This window comes from Pelodiscus sinensis, chromosome 3, assembly GCF_049634645.1.
Source record: "Pelodiscus sinensis isolate JC-2024 chromosome 3, ASM4963464v1, whole genome shotgun sequence".
In the NCBI taxonomy this organism is placed as follows: Eukaryota; Metazoa; Chordata; order Testudines; family Trionychidae; genus Pelodiscus; species Pelodiscus sinensis.
This window is the reverse complement of record NC_134713.1, coordinates 101695897-101717095: the sequence shown is the minus strand read 5'-3', so window position 1 is coordinate 101717095 and position 21199 is coordinate 101695897. Positions and strand designations below refer to the sequence as shown.

General features: G+C 44.0%; 1 protein-coding gene across 4 annotated transcripts in view; it reads left to right on the top strand.

Moving 5' to 3' along the window:
* The window catches only part of FUCA2 (alpha-L-fucosidase 2), a 28945-nt gene that overhangs the window by 5431 nt on the left and 2315 nt on the right, over positions 1-21199 (top strand). For 3 of the 4 annotated variants that reach the window (XM_025187616.2, XM_006128787.4, XM_075924334.1), the window contains 6 exons: positions 1126-1313; positions 5472-5811; positions 6467-6677; positions 10571-10761; positions 11687-11795; positions 20027-20923. In XM_025187616.2, the coding sequence (XP_025043401.2) occupies positions 1169-1313; positions 5472-5811; positions 6467-6677; positions 10571-10761; positions 11687-11795; positions 20027-20167 (1137 nt within the window). In that variant the 5' untranslated portion in view covers positions 1126-1168 and the 3' untranslated portion in view covers positions 20168-20923. Of the gene's footprint in view, positions 1-1125; positions 1314-5471; positions 5812-6466; positions 6678-10570; positions 10762-11686; positions 11796-13666; positions 15807-20026; positions 20924-21199 lie in introns of those variants that run through there. The other variant, XM_075924333.1, reaches the window with a different exon arrangement.

Here is a 21199-nt window from a genome sequence, read left to right as displayed (position 1 = left end):
GATAGAGAGTACGCTTATTAAGTTTGCAGATGATACCAAACTGGGTGGGGTTGCAACTTCTTTGGAGGATAGGGACATAATTCAAAATGACCTTAGCAAGTTAGAGAAATGGTCAGAGGTAAACAGGATGAAGTTTAATAAAGAGAAATGCAAAGTGCTCCACTTAGGAAGGAACAATCAGTTCCATACATACAAGATGGGAAGCGACTGTCTAGGAAGGAGCATGGCGGAAAGGGATCTAGGGGTCATAGTGGACCACAAGTTGAATATGAGTCAACAGTGTGATGCTGTTGCAAAAAAAGCAGATATGATTTTAGGTTGTATCAACAGGTGTGTTGTAAGCAAAACTCGTGAAGTCATTCTGCTGCTCTACTCTGCACTAGTTAGGCCTCAGCTGGAGTACTGTGTCCAGTTCTGGGCGCCACATTTCAAGAAAGATGTGGAGAAATTGGAAAGGGTACAGAGAAGAGCGACAAGAATGATTAAAGGTTTAGAGAACATGACCTATGAAACCAGGCTTCATGAAGTGGGCTTGTTTAGTTTGGAAAAAAAAGATTAAGGGGGGACATGATAGCGGTTTTCAAATATCTAAAAGGGTGTCACAAGGAGGAAGGAGAAAATTTGTTCCTCTTGGTTTCTGAGGACAGGACAAGGAGTAATGGGCTTAAAGTGCAGCAGGGGAGGTTTAGATTGGACATTAGGAAAAAATTCCTAACTGTCAGGGTGGTCAAATATTGGAATAAATTGCCAAGGGAGGTGGTGGAATCTCCCTGTCTGGAGATATTTAAGAACAGGTTAGATAGACATCTGTCAGGGATGGTGTAGACGGAGCTTGGTCCTGCCTTGAGGGCGGGGGGCTGACTCGATGACCTCTCGAGGTCCCTTCCAGTCCTATGATTCTATGATTCTACCTGTTAGCAAGCTTGGCTGCTCCTGCTCTGCTACTGTGGGCACACTTAAAATGACCTATTATCGCTAGGCAGCCCCAGAATAGGGGTATTCCTACAAAACTGGCCACGTGGCCTACTTCCCACACCAGGCCAGGTATAGTAATAAGTTTTCGATTATTTTAATTGTAGATTTTTTTTTAAAAGTCATTGGATGTTTTTATTGTGTATTTGGAAGGTGGTACTGGCAGAAGGAAAAGATACCGTCCTATGTAAAATTTATGGAGACAAATTACCCTCCTGGCTTCAGTTATGAAGATTTTGGCCCTTTGTTTACAGCAGAGTCTTTTGATGCCAATCAGTGGGCAGATATTCTGAAGGCTTCTGGTGCAAAATATGTTGTCTTGACTTCAAAACATCATGAAGGTAATGTGTGCGAGTACTGGCAATATTGCACTGCATGGTTCATTTCTTTTAGCACAGAACAAAAACCCAAGTGAAGCTATCTTGTTCACCTGGCTAAATGCTAAACAACTGACAAGATTAAGTGGCATTATTCAGCCCAGATCTCCCATACAATGTTTGAACTTTGAGGGACAGGAGAATTCATTATCACATTATTCCTCCTTCTACTGGTTGCAATGACTGAAGTTATTTTCTACATAATAGCCTACAAAGGTAGCTACAACAGCCCCAAAAGTTGTTAATGTCTGACTATTTTGTAATTTAGATCTAGACTTTTTATTGCTTAATGAACCACTAGAGTAAATGGTTTTCTGTTTCATAGGGAACATTGCTGTTTCTGTTAACTCTATACATTTCTTTTGCTCTTGGGAGTCAGTTATAGATTTTAAACTATACACAAGTATATTTCAACATTAGTAGCCTGATTTCTAGTATTACTGCTGCAACTAAAACCTAAAATCAAAACCAGGTCACTGTGTTACTAGGTGCTATAAATACCCAGAGTAAGAGACAATTCTTATCCTAAAAAGTTTACAGTCTAAATGGACAAGGTAGAGAAAAGGAGTATTATCATCATGATTTTATCACCATTTAGAAGATCGATAGAGATTTTAAGTGACTTGCCCAAGGTTACAGAGGAAGTCTATGGATGAACAGATCCAGATTACCTGAGCTTTGGTCCTGTCACCACAAGACTATATTTTCCCCCTAATGCTCTTTTAATCTTTCTCCTTTTGATAAATAGTATCGAACTTCACAGCACCGCATCTTGATAGGTCCATAGCGGTGGCAATTCATCTCACAATGTCAGGGTACGTCTACACTACAGGATAAAGCTGAAATAAGATACACAACTTCAGCTACGTTAATTATGTAGCTGAATTCAAAGTACTTTAACTCGACTTTTGGCACTGTCCACGTTGCATGAAGTCAAAGGGAGAACACTTTCCTTTTGACTTACCTTACTGCTCGTGGAAGCAGGACTACCGACATCAACTGGAGTGCCCCTCTTGGTTTGAGTTAGCTGTCTTAATTAGACTCGCGCTACTGGACCAACCCGGCAGCCCCCCAGCTGCTCTACCCCAGGTGTCCTGATTCAGCCGCTGCTGAAACTGACCAGTGGCGAGAAAAGCCTGGTCTGCTGGGAGAGGGGGCCCGCACTAGCTGCGCCTCCCCCCCCCAGCAGACCAGGCTTTTCTCGCCGCGGAGGATGGGGGTGGCGGGACCACGGTGCGTCTCGGTGGTCCCGCCGCCCGTGTCCTCCGCGGCGAGAAAAGCCTGGTCTGCTGGGGGGGGCGCACTAGCTGTGCCCCACCCAGCAGACCAGGGAGACATGGGTGGTGGGACTGCCGAGATGCGCCGTGGTCCCGCCGCCCGCGTCCTCCGCGGCTTTGCTCTGCGTCTCCCTGGTCTGCTGGGGACAGAGCAGCTGGAGTGCTCCTGGGTTGGTCTGGTAGCACCCCAGCTGCTCTACCCCAGGTGTCCCCAAGTCAGCTGCTGCTGAAACTGATCAGCGGCTGATCCCAGGAAGCCCGGGGCAAAGCAGCTCTGCCTCAGGCTTCCTGGAGTCAGCCGCTGATCAGTTTCAGCAGCGGCTGAATCGGGGACACCTGGGGTACAATATGTACCAGTTCCAGCTTACATACAAATTCAACTTAAGAACAAACCTACAGTCCCTATCTTGTACGTAACCCGGGGACTGCCTGTATACTATATCTACTGGATCCCCTTTGTCTGCATGTTTGTTAACCCCTTCAAAGAACTCTAACAGATTAGTAAGACAGGATTTCCCTTTACAGAAACCATGTTGACTTTTGTCCAACAAATTATGTTCTTCTACATGCTTCACAATTTTATTCTTTACTATTGTTTCGACTAATTTGCCCGGTACTGAAGTTAGACTTACCTGTCTGTAATTGCCAGGATCGCCTCTACAGCCCTTTTTAAATATTGGTGTCACGTTGGCTACCTTCCACTCATTAGGTACGGAAGCCGATTTAAAGGATAGGTTACAAACCACAGATAATAGCTCAGCAATTTCCCATTTGAGTTCTTTTAGAACCCTTGGATGAATGCCATCCGGTCCCGGAGATTTGTTAACATTAAGTTTTTCTATTTGTTCCAAAACCTCCTCTAATGACACTTCAATCCAGGACAGTTCCTCAGATTCATCACCCACAAAGGACGGTGCAGATTCAGGAATCTCCCCAACGTCCTCAGCCATGAAGACTGAAGCAAAGAAATCATTTAGTTTCTCCGCAATGGCTTTATCGTCCTTGATTGCTCCTTTTATAGCTCGATCATCTAGGGGACCCACAAGTTTTTTAGCAGGTTTCCTGCTTCTAATGTACTTAAAAAACATTTTGTTATTTCTTTTTGAGTTTTTGGCTAGCTGTTCCTCAAAATCTTTTTTTGCTTTTCTTATTACATTTTTACACTTGATTTGACAGTGTTTATGTTCTTTTCTATTTATCTCACTAGGATTGGACTTCCACTTCTTAAAAGATACCTTTTTGTCCCTCACTGCTTCTTTTACATGGTGGTTAAGCCACGGTGACTCTTTTTTAGGTCTCTTGCTATGTTTTTTAATTTGGGGTATACATTTAAGTTGGGCCTCTATTATGGTGTCTTTAAAAAGTTTCCATGCAGCTTTCAGGGATTTGGCTCTACTCACTGTGCCTTTTAAAGATCTCACAGTGATATTGTCAAAGCAGTAACCTGCTGTTTCCCTCCATCAGGCCTGTTGAACACAGTCATTAGTCCAGAAATTGTTTTTAAGAGCAACTCAGGGTGTGGGCATTGTACTGGCAACCAGTAATTAATGAGTGTCCCAGGTCTGACACGTGGGCTGAAACCTTGAGCCCACTGAAATTGAGAGTAAAAATCCCCTTCAGAGTAGCCTGGATTACAGGCAGCTTCATTTATGGCTTTGAGTAAGTTCCTTAACCTATCTGTCTCTTTAAAATGGGGTTAATGATATTTGCCAGTTTCCACAAGTGCTGTGAAAATTTGTTAGATAATGTTTCTAAAGCTCTTTGAAGATGAAAATCTAGTCTCTCTAGCTTTGGTCTGTTCTGGTTTAGGCAATAGTGCAAGGTAGCTGTATTGAACATGCCGACACTGAGCTGCTGTGTTATAACTTTGGGTACCTGAAAAGTTAAAGTCAGTGGTACTTAATGTTCAGTTTAGCTTTTTAAAGGCTACTCTGTTTTCCCTCTGCATAGATAAACTTATTGAGTGCTTGATTAACATTTTTAATAAGTAATGAAAATAGGAGCATTTCATAAGATATCATGATCAAGAGAGCGCAATAGACTTTGAATGCAAATCATAGAGGTGAAGAGTTTTTAAAATCATTAACCCTTGGTCTACACTAGGGGATAAATTCAAATTAAGATAAGAAACTTCAGGTATGCTAATTGTGTAGCCGAAGTCGAAGTATCTTAACTCAAATTTTGGCACCATCCACACTGTGGGAAGTCAAAGGGAGCACACTCTTCCTTCTGACTTCTCTTACTCCTTGTAGAAGCAGGTCTATGGGCACCGACAGTAGTGCCCTCTCTGTTCAAATTAGCATGTCTTCATTAGACCCGCTAATTCGAACTCCAGAAGATCAACTGCGGCTGCTTCCATCTAATCTGTAATGTAGAGATGGCCTGAATGTGTCAAGTACTTTGCTGTTCTTGCATGTATATTGAGATGATATATTTGATGCATCTAAGCAGTCATTTATATTCCCCCCTTCTCTACAAGTTACTGTGTTTCTGGCTTATATACAAGGAAAATATGTAGAATAAACACGTAATATGAGAAAAGAATAATAGCTTAGTGCAGAAACTGAGCGTTATGTGTTATACGTAGACATGGTTCTTTATAGTTAAAACAATTTTTAAGCAATTTTTAAGCAACATCTTGATATTGGACTCTTCTAAAGGAAGGAATGTTACAGTGATACTGTAGTTAGAGATTTCCGTGATAAGGAAAGCAGAAGTGGGAGAGCCTACTTCCTCTTTCTGGGGAACTGCAATCAGCATGTGTTTCACAAATAGAATAACATATACAAGAATATGTTAACAATGCCCTTTATTCTCTTTTTATCCTTCAACTTTCTCTTTCTAGGTTTTACTTTGTGGGGGTCCAGATACTCTTGGAACTGGAATGCTGTCAATGTAGGACCAAAAAGGGACCTTGTGGCTGAATTGGCAACATCTATTAGAAACAGCACTGAGTTGCACTTTGGGTTGTACCACTCTCTCTTTGAATGGTTCAATCCTCTTTTCCTTTATGATGCCTCCAATGTATTCATGACAAGACAGTTTCCAACTGCCAAATCATTGCCTGAACTCTATGAGATTGTGATGAAATACCAACCAGAGATCCTCTGGTCTGATGGGGATGGTAACGCACCAGATACTTACTGGAACAGCACTGGATTTTTAGCCTGGCTGTATAATGACAGGTATCTTGTTTTTATCATATCTTTAACCCTTAAATTGGAATTTTGGCCAGCTTCTGTTTCTTTTTTCATATGTTGTGTGGGATACGTTGTTTCACTTAATAGGCACTTAATCATATCTCCCACTTAATTTTCCTGCAATATAAGGAAGCAAGTCAGGGAAGAGAATTCTCATTAATAACCAATTATTAGATGTGACTGAAAAATTGTGAAAAATTTTCATGCAAAAGTCAAGCAGATCGACAAGTTCCATGAACAAGATATGGCCATTCTGTCTGTTTCTTTTCTCCTGTAAGTCAACTACCACAATGGCAAGTAGGATGGTTTTGTTAAGAATATGATCAAGACACTTTCTTCACAGACCACGCCTTTGACACTGCACATAAGACATAGTGTATATTCAAAGATCTGTATTGCAATCTATATCAATGGCAGACAGTCAGAGGCTTGCCTGAGTAAGGAATATAGAAGTGGGTCCATTTGCAACTTGCATTCTGTGTAAGACCTCAGAGATAGAAATATCAGACTTCTTACTCATTTACATTATGTGAAGAGGAAAATTAGGCATATAGAAGTCATCCTGAGTGTGAATTTCTGGGGAAAAGAATTGTCATTTAGAATACATAATTAAAATTCATACCGATTTCTGTAATTTCAGCCCAGTTCGGGATACAGTTGTAACAAATGATCGCTGGGGACTTGGCAGTATTTGTAAGCATGGTGGATACTACACCTGCAGCGACCGTTATAATCCAGGACACCTTTTGCCTCATAAGTGGGAGAACTGTATGACCATAGACAAACAATCATGGGGTTATAGAAGGAATACACGGCTAAGCGATTACTTCACGATTGAAGAACTGGTAAAGGTACAGTAAGACAGAGAGATGGTATTCAGTATCTGGCCATTACTTCTGATTATTATAGTTCATCAGTGTAATGTTAAGAAATATCTTAATGACCTCTTGATGATAATTTCCTGGGAATATATTATCAAACTAAGTTCCATAATGGCTCTACCTTAACTGTGCAAATCTTATGGTTTGATTGATGGTCTCTCACACAAATTGGATAATATAATCAAAGGCATTCTGTGCCAAAAATTAAAAATCATGTGCATAATATTTTAAGATTCTGTGAATATTATTTGTCAAATAAATGTTCAAGTTCCAGCATGGCAGTGGGGAGCACAGGGTACTGACTGCACAGAGGTGGGAGATCACTGTGCAACTCTTGTTAGGTCATGGACCCAGCGATGAGAGTGCACCCAACCCTGCCAGTGCAAGGATCAGGCCTGCTGCAAACGTCCAGGGCCATGCTCCTCCACGCCAGGAGTGGGCAGGCAGTCTTAGCAAGGCAGGATCTAAGGAGGGACTTAGCGTGGAGGGATCCAGGTGTGGGTTGAGAGGGTTCTGTGTGGGGCAATCTTGGTGTGGGCAGCTCAGTGGGAATCTGGATGCATGGGGTCTTGTTGTGGGGTTCTGGGTGCAACAGTAATGGGAATCTGCAGCAGGTTCAGGTGAAATTGGTTGGGGCTCAACAGGGCATGTGTGAGGGTAGAGGGGATAGACATAATTGGGGTGTCTGAGTACAGGGGGTTCAGTGGGCAGTCCATAAACAGGGGAACTGGGGCTCATTGGGGTGGGGAGCCAGGTACAGCTAGCTTATTGGGGTAGTCCAGGTGCAGGGGGAGTGGGGCTCATTAGTTGGGCTGCTGAGTTCAGGGCTGGGAGGGGGGTGAGAGTTGGCAGGAAGGTCTGGATATGAGGGAGTCTGCATGCACAGAAGTTGGGCAGAAAGGGGAGCAACTCCCTATGCAGAGATCCCTGTCCCTGCAGCTGAGGAGCAATGGGTGAAGCAAGCAGGGAGTGAAGTTTGTAGAGATTGCTGCATTGGAGAGAAATCTGGGGTGTTAACTCTGACCTGGCCCCAGATGCTGTGTAGGGGAAGAGGAAGCCCCGTCTTTTTCAGCCCAGCTGGGACTATTAGCTGAGTTCGGTGATGAGTAGGAGCCACCATCTAGGTCTTCCCCAGTCCTACTCTCTGATTCACAGGGTATGTCTACACTACCCTCCTAGTTCGAACTAGGAGGGTAATGTAGGCATACCGCACTTGCAAATGAAGCCCGGGATTTGAATTTCCCGGGCTTCATTTGCATAAACTGGGCGCCGCCATTTTTAAATCCCTATTCGTTTGAACCCCGTGCCGCGCAGCTACACGCGGCACGAACTAGGTAGTTCGGACTAGGCTTCCTAGTCCGAACTACCGTTACTCCTCATTCCACGAGGAGTAACGGTAGTTCGGACTAGGAAGCCTAGTCCGAACTACCTAGTTCGTGCCACGTGTAGCCACGCAGCACGGGGTTTGAACGAGCAGGGATTTAAAAATGGCGGCGCCCAGTTTATGCAAATGAAGCCCGGGAAATTCAAATCCCGGGCTTCATTTGCAAGTGCGGTATGCCTACATTACCCCGCTAGTTCGAACTAGCGGGGTAGTGTAGACATACCCACAGGGATTTACCTCTCTGCCAACTGCTGTGTGGCACATGAAACATACTGTTGGGAAGGGCCACATGACTACTCTTGTGGCGTCCCTTTGCTTCTGCATCAGAAAGTCATTTTTCTGCAGGGAAGCAAAGAAATCTGCAGTAGACATAAATTCTGTGCATGTGCAATGTTGTAGAATTTCCTCAGGAGTAACACATGTGGAATCAAGATGAGGATCAGTACCATAAATTCTACTCAGTTACTTTTATTGAAGAGGCAAGCCCTTCCTCTTCTTTCTGTCTTTAAGGTTCTCTCTGCTCCTTCTCTGTGATGACAGGTATGAAGTAGTAATAAGCCGTGATTATTTAGTGTTCTTTTAAGTATTTTTTGCAAATTATAATACACATTTAAATTCCATAAAAATGGATGGGCCTTATGTCTGCTGAATCTCTGTTTACAGAGCATAAAGCTAATTGTTTCCAAAAAGAGTCTACATTCATGCAGCATAAAGAGTGATAAGCTACACTAAATGTTACTACTTTATTCATACAAATGCATAAAAGATTTCCAAAGACAGGATAGAAATATAAACATGTCTTACAGGTTAGTGGAAATAACAATACAAGTCTGAATTCACTATATCTGACCCAGGTTTGAAGTTTGGTCCGTAAGAAGGAATTTGAGTTTGTCTGTTCTTCATTCAGGGGACACTTTTGTCATTTCACCCTCAACATCACTCTGTGGGAGTTCGACAACAGATGGTGCTGAGTACATATTGCTGACTTATCTAAAAAACCCAAATACACTTCTTCCTCCACAGCCACCTTTATTGCCCTGCAGAGTTCAAAGGGAGCTCCAAAACTTACAGGTTGCACATATTTAGAGACAAGTCATCCAAAAAACTAGAACTTTAATCAGTTACAACACAGTAGAATTTGAAACTGTTGTAATGCTAGATTATTTTTGTGTGTGGGTGTGTGGTTTGGTATTATCAGATAACCCAAATCTAGCTTTCCTTTGGTGGCTGGACATTGCAGTTTAACAGATGGGTTAGAGTTAACAGCTAACAGTCTAACAGCCAAGTTAAATTTTTTTCATATGTGTAGGTCTTATATGTATTTTCTTACATTTTTAAATAAGTCAGAAGTGTGACCTAAAACTAGAGATTTCAGTGACAGTTAATCACAGAGGAAGTAGTTCCTAAGGGATAGGAATTTCTGCTGGCTATTTCTAACTTCTCCCACAGGTTATCCTGTAAAATTTGTGATAATAAATTTGGTGATTCCATCCTACCAGTTCCAGACTTCCAAATGAACTTATAAAGTTCATAATTTAACTGGTGTATTAACAACTAAGCCCTTCTGTGGGTTAAGTAATTTCATGTACAGTATGTCAAACAAAAAATTGTGTCCAAGAAAGGAACAAATATTCATACAGTTGTATGTACATATTTTACCTTACATACCCAAATTTAGAAGCCTCATTGAGTTCAGTGGGGTTTTATGCAAAAAAAGAAGGTGCATGCACCTGAAACCAGTTGTAGGAAAGTGGGTCTTAATGTGAAAGCTCTTTCCTTATAGTTTAGGTGCTGCAGGTTACTTTAAATTCTTATATTATGTAAAAGATATTTCTGAAAATAAATGAAAAATATTTACCTGCAGAAACCCAAGTTATTTTGTTTCATTTCATTTTATTCTGCCGTACAAATAGTTTTTAATGTCACAGTTACTTCAGAGAGTGGGTAAGATTGAGAGAGAGAGACAGAGAGAGAGAAAAAGAGAGAGAGAGAGAATGTATGTGTGTATCTTTTCAAAGTATCCAACTACAATCCCAAACTCTAATCACCATTTCAGACTAGCTGGATGTTTACAATATAAAATGAATGATACTGAATTAGTAAAAAATATTGACACTTATCTGTCATCGTTAGCATTTAGAATCAATACCCTAATTAAACAAATGGGAAGCAAATAACTTATAATGCCGCTTGGCTGAAAAAATGCAGACTCATTCAGGCCTCACAGAGTGAGATCATATTTGGAAGGTTTTCTTGAGCCATAAGAGCTGAAAATGTAATATTTTTAATGGATGGTTATATTTTGCAGAAACTATTAGAGCCATTAATATACTACTGGCATATTGCAGTGTCTAATACTGGCTATGCCCTTTCAACCTGTATGTCTGGAGTCGAGTACTATCTTTTGATAAGAACACTAAAAAAGTGTATGGCTTAGTTAGCCATAATCTTAACATTCTAACTTGTCTAAATGTTTCAGCAACTCGTAGAAACAGTATCATGTGGGGGAAATCTCCTGATGAATATTGGACCCACCCATGATGGTCGCATAGATCTTATATTTCAAGAACGCCTAAGGCAGATGGGTGTCTGGCTGGAAGTCAATGGAGAAGCCATTTATGGAACTAAACCATGGAGAACTCAGAATGATACGGTCACACCAGGAGTGTGGTAAGACTAGATTGAAAAAATATAATTACTGAGACTATGTGAAATTGCCCAATTTCTATTGGATAAGTGTTTACAGTAAAGAAACCACCATCTTAATTTGTATGCTATTTTGCTGCCTCAGAAAAAAACCCTTTTGGAAAGACAAGGTAGGTGCTTACAGGAAGATATATATACTTGACATTAGTAAAGTTGATGCATCATAATGATTGGGGGGAGGGAACTGGGAGACAAGAGGGTGCCTACTTGCAATGCCGACTGAAATAAAGGCTAGATGTGTGGCCTTGGCCTGCTTATGCCTCCCAGCCAGAGTAGTTGCAAAACTTAAGCAACTTTAATCAATAGTAGGATGGCTACGACCCCTGTCAAATTAAGTATGATGGATAGATTGTTTGGTGTAAGATAACACTAATGTCATTTCTGGTGAAATCATCCATCAGACTCACTCCTTTCTAGTCTCCGGACCCTGCTCTATCCCACAACTTCTATATCTTTGCTGTGTCAGTAATCCACAAGCATACCTATCTGCACTTTGACCCTCCCCATTCTCCATCCCTCATGTACTCCTGTCCCCAGCACAGTCTATTAAATATAAACATTTCTAGAAACAATATAAAGCTGGAAGTAAAACTTATGAGAAATATTAATATGTAAGGAGAGAGAGAAATGTTTCAAATAGTTGCACAATTGTTTGGTAGAGAATAAATTGTACTTGGAAAAAAGTTCTTCTTGAATCCAGACTCTTTAGTAGGAGTGTTGCAGGGTGAGGACTGTATTGCTGTAGTTCTGATCCAAACAGTTCTTGGGTTTGTGTGCCCAGTTGTTACCAATTTTTAAAATTCATTTTCAGTCATGAAATCTTGACATGTGCATTTCTCCTAAATGTTCACACAGTTACAAGAAAAACTGACTCCCCATTTCCAACCAGGTACACGTTCAAACCTAAAGAAGACACAGTCTATGCTATTTTCCTTAATTGGCCAGTCTCAGGAACTCTAATACTTGGTGCCCCCAAGACCATTGTTGGAGAGACCCAAGTAAGTGACCACTGTTTGGCCTTTATTTTTTTTCTACTTCTGAGAGATTTCTAACATGTTATCTTTAAAATAAAGAAATATATTTATAATTTCTGGTTGACCTTATCTTAAAATATACAGTCCAATGTGAACATTTTTGTTTTCAAATAGAAATATATCTTTGTTGATCTATAAGAATAGAATATGCTGAAAAAAGGGAAATCCTGTCTTACCTGTTAACTTGCAGTCTAGAAGCCTCTATGTCAGAATTGTAACAGGTGGTTTTCTTACTCCATGAGAACTGGGGGCCAAGCAGATCTTTGCTTTGAGCCTGGGCTTAGGACCACCCTTTAGGAAGGACTCCCTAGCCTAGATAATAGCTTCCAAAGCTGAAAACTGCTACTTACCCCGAAGTGTAAACATGCTGTTCAGTTTAAACCACTGGTAGCAAAATCTTGACATGAAACTTAGAGATTTTCTGAGAACCAAGACCTGTGGGCTAAAGAGAAGGTAAGAGTAACCACCGTGGCCTGTGCCCTTTTACTCTCTGAACCTTCAAACACTTAATATTCAAACACTTAGCTTGCAGCAGGCTGAGGTGTAAATTTATGTCACATTTGCCTGCTTCACATTATGTTTCTGTGTAGACCCTACTGCCATACTTAAAAAGTTTTCTAGTGTGCTTTAATCGAGGCCCACTTCAAAGCAGGCAGATTGAACTCCCTATGACACTTTCTTTTAGTGCCTGGCATGCTAGTGCAACATAGATTTACACCCCCGTGTCCTGCAAACGAGGGTTTGTATCAACAGACGCTCAGTGGCTGGGAGAGGATTGGCATAAAGGGAGTCCACTTCTGACATAAGGGAGTCTCTTTCTCAGAAACAAAAGACAGGACTATGCAGCACTTTAAAGACTAACAAGATAGTTTATTAGGTGATGAGCTTTCGTGGGCCAGACCCACTTCCTCAGATCAATATGTGGAGGAAAATCGGCATGACCATATATATCAAAGTGATACAATTAAAAAAAAAAGAACGCATGTGAAATTGACAAATCAAATTTTACAACAGAGTGGGGGTGAGAGGGGAAGGTTAGTGTCTGTGAGGTAATGACATAGGGGTGATAATAGGGGAAGCTATCTTTGTAATGGATGAGATAATTAGAGTCTTTGTTTAAACCCATACATAAAGTGTCAAATTTAAGCATGAATGACAATTCTGAAGCTTGTTGAAGTCTGGAGTTAAAGTCTCTTTGAAGCAATATGCATGTTTTAAGGTCATTGAGGGAATGGTCAGTCTGGCTGAAATGGCAAGCAACAGTTTTCTTTCTGTGAGAGAGTCTTATGTCTCTTTTGTGTGCATTGATTCTTTGGCGAAGTGTCTGAGATGTTTGTCCAATGTACATAGCAGACGGACACTTTAGGCACATGATGGCATAAATTATATTTCTGGATGAACAGGAATATGTGTTCTTAATCTTGTAAGCGGCATGGTTAGGTACAATAATGGTGTCAACAGAATAAATATGTGGACAAAGCTGGCAACGGGGTTTGTTGCAAGGGAAAGTTCCAGGGTTAGTATTAGTGTGGTAAGAATCATCCTGAGGTTAGGTGGTTGTCTATAGAAGACTATGGGTCTGTCTCCCAGAGCCTCTCAGAGTGTAGTATCCTGTTCCAGTATAGGCTGTTGTTTATTGATAATGCGTTGGACAGGTATAAGTTGGGGGCTATAGGTGATGACAAGTGATGTTCTATTGTTGGTTTTCCTGGGTCTGTCTTGAAGTAGATGGTTTCTGGGTATTCATCTGTCTCTTTCAATTTGTTTTTTTATTTCTCCGGGTGGGAATTCAGCTAGACCAGACTAACACGGCTGCATCTCTGTCTCTTTCTCAGGTTTCTCATGTTTTTTCAAACTGATCATGGATGCAAACAGGTTCATCAATAGGCTTCCAACTAGGTCTGTGATGCCCTGAGGGCTGGACAGTGTGTTCTCCTGGCTCTCAGTGTTTTACTGAACCAGCTGACCCTGACTGTCCTCCTTGGTATTGGGTCCTGAGAAACATAAGGATGGGAGTATAATTTAGGGCAAGAGGTAATTCCTCCATAGTTAACTGATGTGTGTGTTATACCCTCTGGTGAGTAGCTTTTTTGCTGTTTGCACTAAGGATGTTAAATATTGGTTCATTTACTAGTCAAGGAGTTGATGGAATTTCCATTGACTAATCGACTAGTTGATAGGCACTTCTGCATTTCTCCTGTGGAATGTACAAGACTCCGGGCTGCATGCAGGTGTGCCAATTTTGAAATCTACATGAGTCGCCACCAGGGGTCTCTTGTGTATTTCAAAGCGGAAGCGCCCTCATGTTGTGCTGCCAATCTGAAATGTCATACGGAGCCCGGGGTCAGCTGTGCACTCCTCAGCTGATCCCAGGTTCCACAGAAATGCTCCCCAGCTGACCCTGCGTTCCGCGCAGCACTGCTGCTTTGAAACACTGAGGCGGCATTTCAAAGGGGCCGTGCCGCTGTGCTCAGCTGTGCAGTGCTGCTGCTTTGATGTACCCCTTTTTTCCTCCCCTTTGCTGCCTCTGTCTAAGAGGCAGCGGGAGGAGGGTGGGAGGAACCAACTAGTTGACTGACTATCCGATAAGCATTTGCTTATCAGATAGTCGACTAGTCCTTAACATCCTTAGTTTGCACCACTCTACCCTAATGTGACTTCTTGATATGCCCAATTTTGATCAGCCCTGTTGTCACCTGAATACACAATCCCATAACAGCACCTTTATAAATAAATGAGGATGCTTGGGTTACACGTTCATGCGCTTTCTCTCTCTCTCTCTCTCTCTCTCTCACCTACTTTAACACAAATTACAGTTGGCAACTAAGTTACATTATCATAGCACTGAGGAATTTGGCCTGTGCTCCTCAGATGAAAAGCTAGGAATAGGAAGAATTTAAAATGAATAGCTCATTCTTAGTTTTGCATTCCTAATCCTTATTCATATCAGCACTATAGTAATACCTAGAGGCTCCTACTGACACTGGAGCATTAATGTGCTAGGTATTCTACAAACGAATAAGAGGAGTGCCTCTCCCAAAGAGTTTAGAATCTAAACAAATAAGACTGACAAAATGGGCAAAAAGACATGTTGGCCCCATTTGACAGATGGGGGAACTGAGGCACAGTGAGATTGACCTGCCCAAAATCACAGAAATTGAACCCAAATTACCTGTTCCCTGGTTAGTGCCTTAATAAAAGACCCTCCTTCCTTTATAAATATTAATAACCCTTCAGCTGGTCACAATGTAGTCTCAAAATGTTTGTTCCTCTGACAAGAACAGTTATTTCAAAGTATACTATTTTTAAAAAATTTAATCTGTCAAAATTATACTTACTGTTAACAGGGTATGTACTGGAAATGTCAGTTGTACTAACTCAAACAAATACTCCTGACTTACAGCAGAGTTAATTAGACTAGAATTTATGCCATTCTGTGTACAAGAGTGTAATTTCTAAATAGCTACTTAAGTGGTTCCCCGTCCATCTCCCCCCATAGCCTGCTTTCTAATATGCTTTTTAAATGAAGCAAGTGTATAAAAATCATTGATTTTTTTTTTTTTTTTTTTTGCTGAGCTGAGCTGAGCAGAATGGTTATTTCCATTACAATAAAGTACAATTCAGTTTAAAAGCAGATTCCAGAGTATCATCTTTTTAAAAAACAAACTCCTGCTTCCCCTTAAATACCCAGGTTGGCATCTGACTTCTTCCTGTATGCAAAAAGTAGTGCACGTTTAAGAACGTGTTACATTTTAGGAAAGTTAGTTAACACTGGATAATTGTGTTTGGAACGTCTAAACTTTCATGTCCACCAGGCATGTCAAACTTGAAGCCTACTGAGGGCAGCACAAATGAAAACTGATAGCTGTCAGAGCCACCACAGAAAATGTACTTTATCAGAGTCGTAATTATTTTTTCTTATAGATTATGTTTTAGGTATATTTTACAATTTTTTTCAGGTCGTGTTTTAATATAATACAATAATTTGTGTAAAATTGTTATTTGCTCATATAAAATTTTAAATTTAAATATAAATTTAAGGTACTTTTTAATTTTTTATATGATACATAACTTGTTTTTATTTCAACAAAACAAGTTATATACTGTGGTTAATCAAATAGAACACACTTTTGTGAAAATTTCAGATACTTTGTAAGTTTGAGATTTTGCATAAACATAATTATTCATGCAATTCATGCTCAGTTCAGGTCGAGCCATGTCGCAGGGACAAGCCCCTCCAAGACCCCTCTGGCCCTTCCAGGGAATCATCCCCCAGGGAATCCTGGGGCACCAAGCGCCGGGCATCCTCCTTGTCAGGGCTGGAGATAAAAGCCCTCCTGGGCCTCTGGGTTGAGGAGGCCATGCACTCCACAAAGAGACGGAACGCAGACACCTTTGCCCAAATGGCAGAAGAGCTGGCCAAACAAGGCCACCATCCCCGCACACTGGAGGAGGTCCGAGCCAAAGTGAAGGAGCTGAGGCAGGGGTACGTCCAGGCCCGTGAGCACAGCTCCCGCTCCAGGGAAAGGCCGTACTCCTATGAGTACTATGAGGACCTGGACAGGATCCTGGGGGCAGGGGATCCTCTGCCTCCTGAGAGGCTCGTGGAGTCCGGGCTGGAGACCCCGGTTCTACAGCGGCCGGAACACCTGCTGGGGGACCAGAAGCTCCAGGAGGAGGAAGAAGAGGAGGAGGACGGCATCCAGAGCACCCGGGAGCCAGGCACCCAGACACAGGAGGCCTGCCAGACCACCTCGGACACTGGGGAGGGAACATCAGGTGAGTGCTGTGAGGGTCCAACACACACAGGGCAGGGCAGGCAGGAACAAAGGGGACGGTGCAGTGCTGTGACATGTCATGCTGAGCATGGCCCGCGGGGAAGAAGGGGGCACACACATGGCAGCCCTCAGGGAGTGCCGTGCTACCCCCTGCACCCATACGGCTGCTAGGCACCGCTTGTTCCTGCAGGCAGGGATGCCACATGCAGGCATGGGGTGGAGATGCTGGGATTGCCTCACAGCTGCAGGCCTCTCAGCACTTTGTGGGAACCCCAACTGTGGCCTGACACTAATCCATGCTGCTCCGCCATGGGAGATACGTGAGGGGGGGCATGACAGTGGCCTGCACACCACCTGGGCTCCAGGAAGGCCATGGCTGCGGGCCAGGCCGCACCATGCCTTGCTGAGACACACGTGAGCAGCCTCTGACCCTAGCACAGGCACTGCCTGATGAGAAGAAGGAGGGCATGCCCTCTCAGGGAAAGGGTGAGCATGCATGACTGACGACTTTTCCCTCTTGTCCTCCACAGCCGGACCAGCTGACCAGGAGGGGGGTGCCCTACCTGCCCCACCACCCAGACGGCAACAGGGCACCTGTAGGCACTGGTGCAGCTACTTAGAGCTGGTGCGCCAGCACGTTGGAGTCCTGCAAGAGATAAAGGACTCCATGGAAAGGAGGCTGGAGGCAGAGGCTGAGTGGCACCGGCAGTTGCTGCTTGAATTTGCCCAGCAGCGCAGGGACATCTATGCTGCCATCCGGGAGGCCATGGCCTTCCCCGGTCCTTTACCTGCTTCTGCCCCTCCTCCTTAGCCTTCCCCCTCCTCTGCCCCTGCCATTCCAGCCCCAGCCCCACCTCCTGCCCAGCCCCCTTCTGTGGCATCCCACACGCGCAGCCAGGCGTGACAAGGCCGCCAGAGCCAAAGCAGCAGGAGCTCAACCTCCAGGCAGCCCCCTCAGCCCTGAGCCTCCCTCCCCCCTTCCAAGTTCACATTCCCCATTCCCACCAGTGACACAAACTGAGGGACGCATTTTTTTTAAGCACTTTATTTTCTAAAACAGACATTTTTATTTTTCTCTGAATCAAAGAGTTATTTATTTTCATTTGTTAAAAAAACAACAGTTAAATAAAGTGTACTAGAGTTTTCACCATCACCTGTCTCCGTTCTCAGTGAGTGGGGACTGAGTAGAATGGGTGAATGTGGGGCAGGGAGGGGTTGCAGGGAGGAAGGCACCAGGGGTATGGGGCAATCCCACATGCGGAAGGCCCTGGGGACAATCGGGCCTCCCTGTGAGAACTGCTCCCTCAGGGCTTCCTGAATGCGCAGGCCCAGCTGGTGGGCTTGCCAGGTGGCAGCTGTCCGGGGCTGCGCAAACTGCTTCCCCTCCATCTCCATCTGTGTCCTCCACACAGGGAGGAAGGCCTCCCCTTTCCTCTCTACGAGGTTGTGAAGCACATAGCAAACTGCAACCACATCGGGGATGTTGTGTTCCCCCATGTCCAGCCGCATCAGCAGGCACCTAAACCTGCCCTTCAAACGGCCGAAGGCGCACTCCACCTGGAAGCGAGCCCTATTGAGGCGGGAGTTGAACAGTTCCCTGCTCGCATCCAGGTGGCCGGTGTAGGGCTTCATGAGCCAGGGCATGAGAGGGTAGGCCGTGTCGGCCACTATGCACGTAGGCACCTGCACATCCCCGACTGCCAGGTTTCTCTAAGGGAAGAATGCCCCAGTCTGCAGCCTGCGGTACAGGTATGAGTTCCTGAACACACGGGCATCGTGTGCCCAGCCTGATCACCCGACACAAACATCAGTGAACTGTCCCGTGGTCGACCAGAGCCTGCAGCACCATAGAGAAGTAGCCCTTCCTATTGATGTACTGTGCTGCTCAATGGGGCAGGGCACGGATGGGGATGTGGGTCCCATCCAGTGCTCCACCACAGTTTGGGAACCCCAGTCCCGCAAATCCGTCCAGGATGGCCTGCAGGTCTCCGAGGCAGACGGTCCTGTGGAGCAGCTCAGCGCTGATGGCCATCACCACCTGCGGAATGGGACAAATAGAAACACACAGAACAGGACTTAAGAGGGGTTGACTCACCTGATGAGAAGTGCTCTCCCCTTCCCCCCCCCAGACACCAACAGCCCCCCCCCCAGGAAATCCCTTCCCCACCCCCCCGACCCCTGCACCATGGCAGGGTGAGGCTGAGAGGGCTTCTACCTCTGCCACCCCATCCCCAATTCCCTGTGCCTGGTCCTGACTGCCCCCCTGGACTGTCCCCTGAAAGTGACTTACCTCCATCAAGACGACCCCGACGGTAGACTTCCCCACACCAAACTGATGCCCCGCAGAGCGGTAGCTGTTGGGGGCGGCCAGCTTCCAGAGCACAATGGCGACACGCTTCTCCAGGGGATGGCAGGCTGCAAGTGGGTGTCCTTGTGTTGCATGGCAGGGGCGAGCCAGGTACAGAGCTCCCGGAAGGTGGCCTTCCGCATCCGGAAGTTTCTGAGCCACTGATCGTTGTCCCACTGCTGCAGCACTAGCTGGTCCCACCAGTCCGAACTGGTGTCCAGCCTCCAAACCCGCCTCTCCAGGAAAAAGTTGGGGGGCGAGGGCAGCAGGGCTCAAAGCTGCTCAAAGCTGGGCTCAGGATCTGCTGCCAAGGTCATCATGCTCTCCTGAGCATGAAGCAGAGCTTCCAGCAGCACGGTGTGGGGCCATCACCTGCCCAGGGCAGCTCAGGCTCCATGCCCAAAAAAGCCAAAATAACACACAAACAGAAGAACAAAAGAAACAAACACACGAACAAAAATACAAACAAATAAACAAAAACCAAAAAAAACAAAACCCAAGCAAACAAACAAACACAGAAGCAAACACACAAACAAACAGACAAACCAGATAATACACAGCTGTGGTGTCCGACAAAGCAAGGCAACCAGAGGCAGGACAACTGCAGCAGCTTTGCTTTCCCTGTAATGGTTGGCAAGCTAGAAGCAGGAGCAGAGGAACAGCTGTCCAGGAGTATCCCTTTAAGCACGTGTCTCTGCAGAGAGCATGCAGCAGTGCCTGGGCTTTATGGCTGCCCCTGTGTCCTTTCAGAAGCACTTCCGGGTGCCTTCTTCTGTCGAGAGAGCGTCCCGCTGTCTGGACGCTCTTATGTCAACAAAGCTGATTGCTTTGTCGACAAAGCCATGTAGTCTGGATGCTCTATGTCAACATAAGTTTTGTCAACAGATTCTGTCGACAAAACTTATGGCGATGTAAGCCTGTAGTCTAGACATACCCAAAGTAGTGCTTACAATTAATCCATTATGTTAAAATACCTGTTAAAGAATGTTTAACTGTTTGAAAAATGTATGCATATAATCTCTAGGACAAGAGTTGCTTTGAATAGAATGCAATTTGATTTTTTTTTTCAGGTGAAGCTGATTGGCTATGAAGGACAACTGAAGTGGGTTTCACTGGGAGAAGAGGGAATGACTGTGGCTGTACCTCAGTTAACCCCTGATCAGTTACCGTGTCAGTGGGGCTGGACTCTGCAATTGACTACTGTAAACTGAATGATGCAACTGAAGATTTAAGTTGCTGTTTCTAAACATACATTGAGAGCTTCAAATTTCTAACTTGATTGGACTCTTATGTATAGCTGAAATTGGGATTGATGGGAGAAGATTTAATGCAAATACTAGTCCAGATTCACCAGGATGAGGATTTGGCCCTTTCACTTCTAGCATTTAACCTCTAGAGTGGTTAGCTTTAAATGGTGAGGTGGATTTGCAAGATTGCATTGGGTCTTGTTTTAAGCACAATATTAATTTCGGATTTACTGGTTTCAATTCATCTCTTCAAAAAGCTGACCCATAGTACAGCTATCTCAAGCAGCCCATGCCAGCAGGAGCAAATTCTGCAGTGATATAAGTTGATCAAAAAGTGGGCATGCCGGGCAGGCATTAGTTGGAGCACTCAACTTTTTTGAAGGTATTTTATGTACTTTTAAAACACAGAAGATTTTCTTTTCTAATGGAAAGATTAGTTGTTTCCTCTCCATCTTTTCCACTGAAAAAGGAACAATAACATTGATCAAACACTTTTTTTTGCAAAAAGTTATTGAAAAAAGCCATTTTTTTATTAAAAATAATTTCACGAGAAAATTCTAGCAGCTGCAGTAGCCAACCATGAATAAGTTACACTCAGCCACATTAGAAACACACCCGGAGTCTCCACTTTACTGCAGGTTATTGCTATGAGTATGGTTCATTTTTAAGAACGATGGAGCACTTGTGCAATACATCCTTTCACTATGAAGGCACTCCTAGGCTACGTCTACACTGGCCCCTCTGCCGGAAGGGGCATGTAAATTTCACTAGTCGTCGTAGGGAAATCCGCGGGGGATTTAAATATCCCCCGCGGCATTTAAATAAAAATGTCCGCCGCTTTTTTCCGGCTTTTAAAAAAGCCGGAAAAGAGCGTCTAGACTGGCCCCGATCCTCCGGAAAAAGTGCCCTTTTCCGGAGGCTCTTATTCTTACTTCAAAGTAAGAATAAGAGCCTCCGGAAAAGGGCACTTTTTCCGGAGGATCGGGGCCAGTCTAG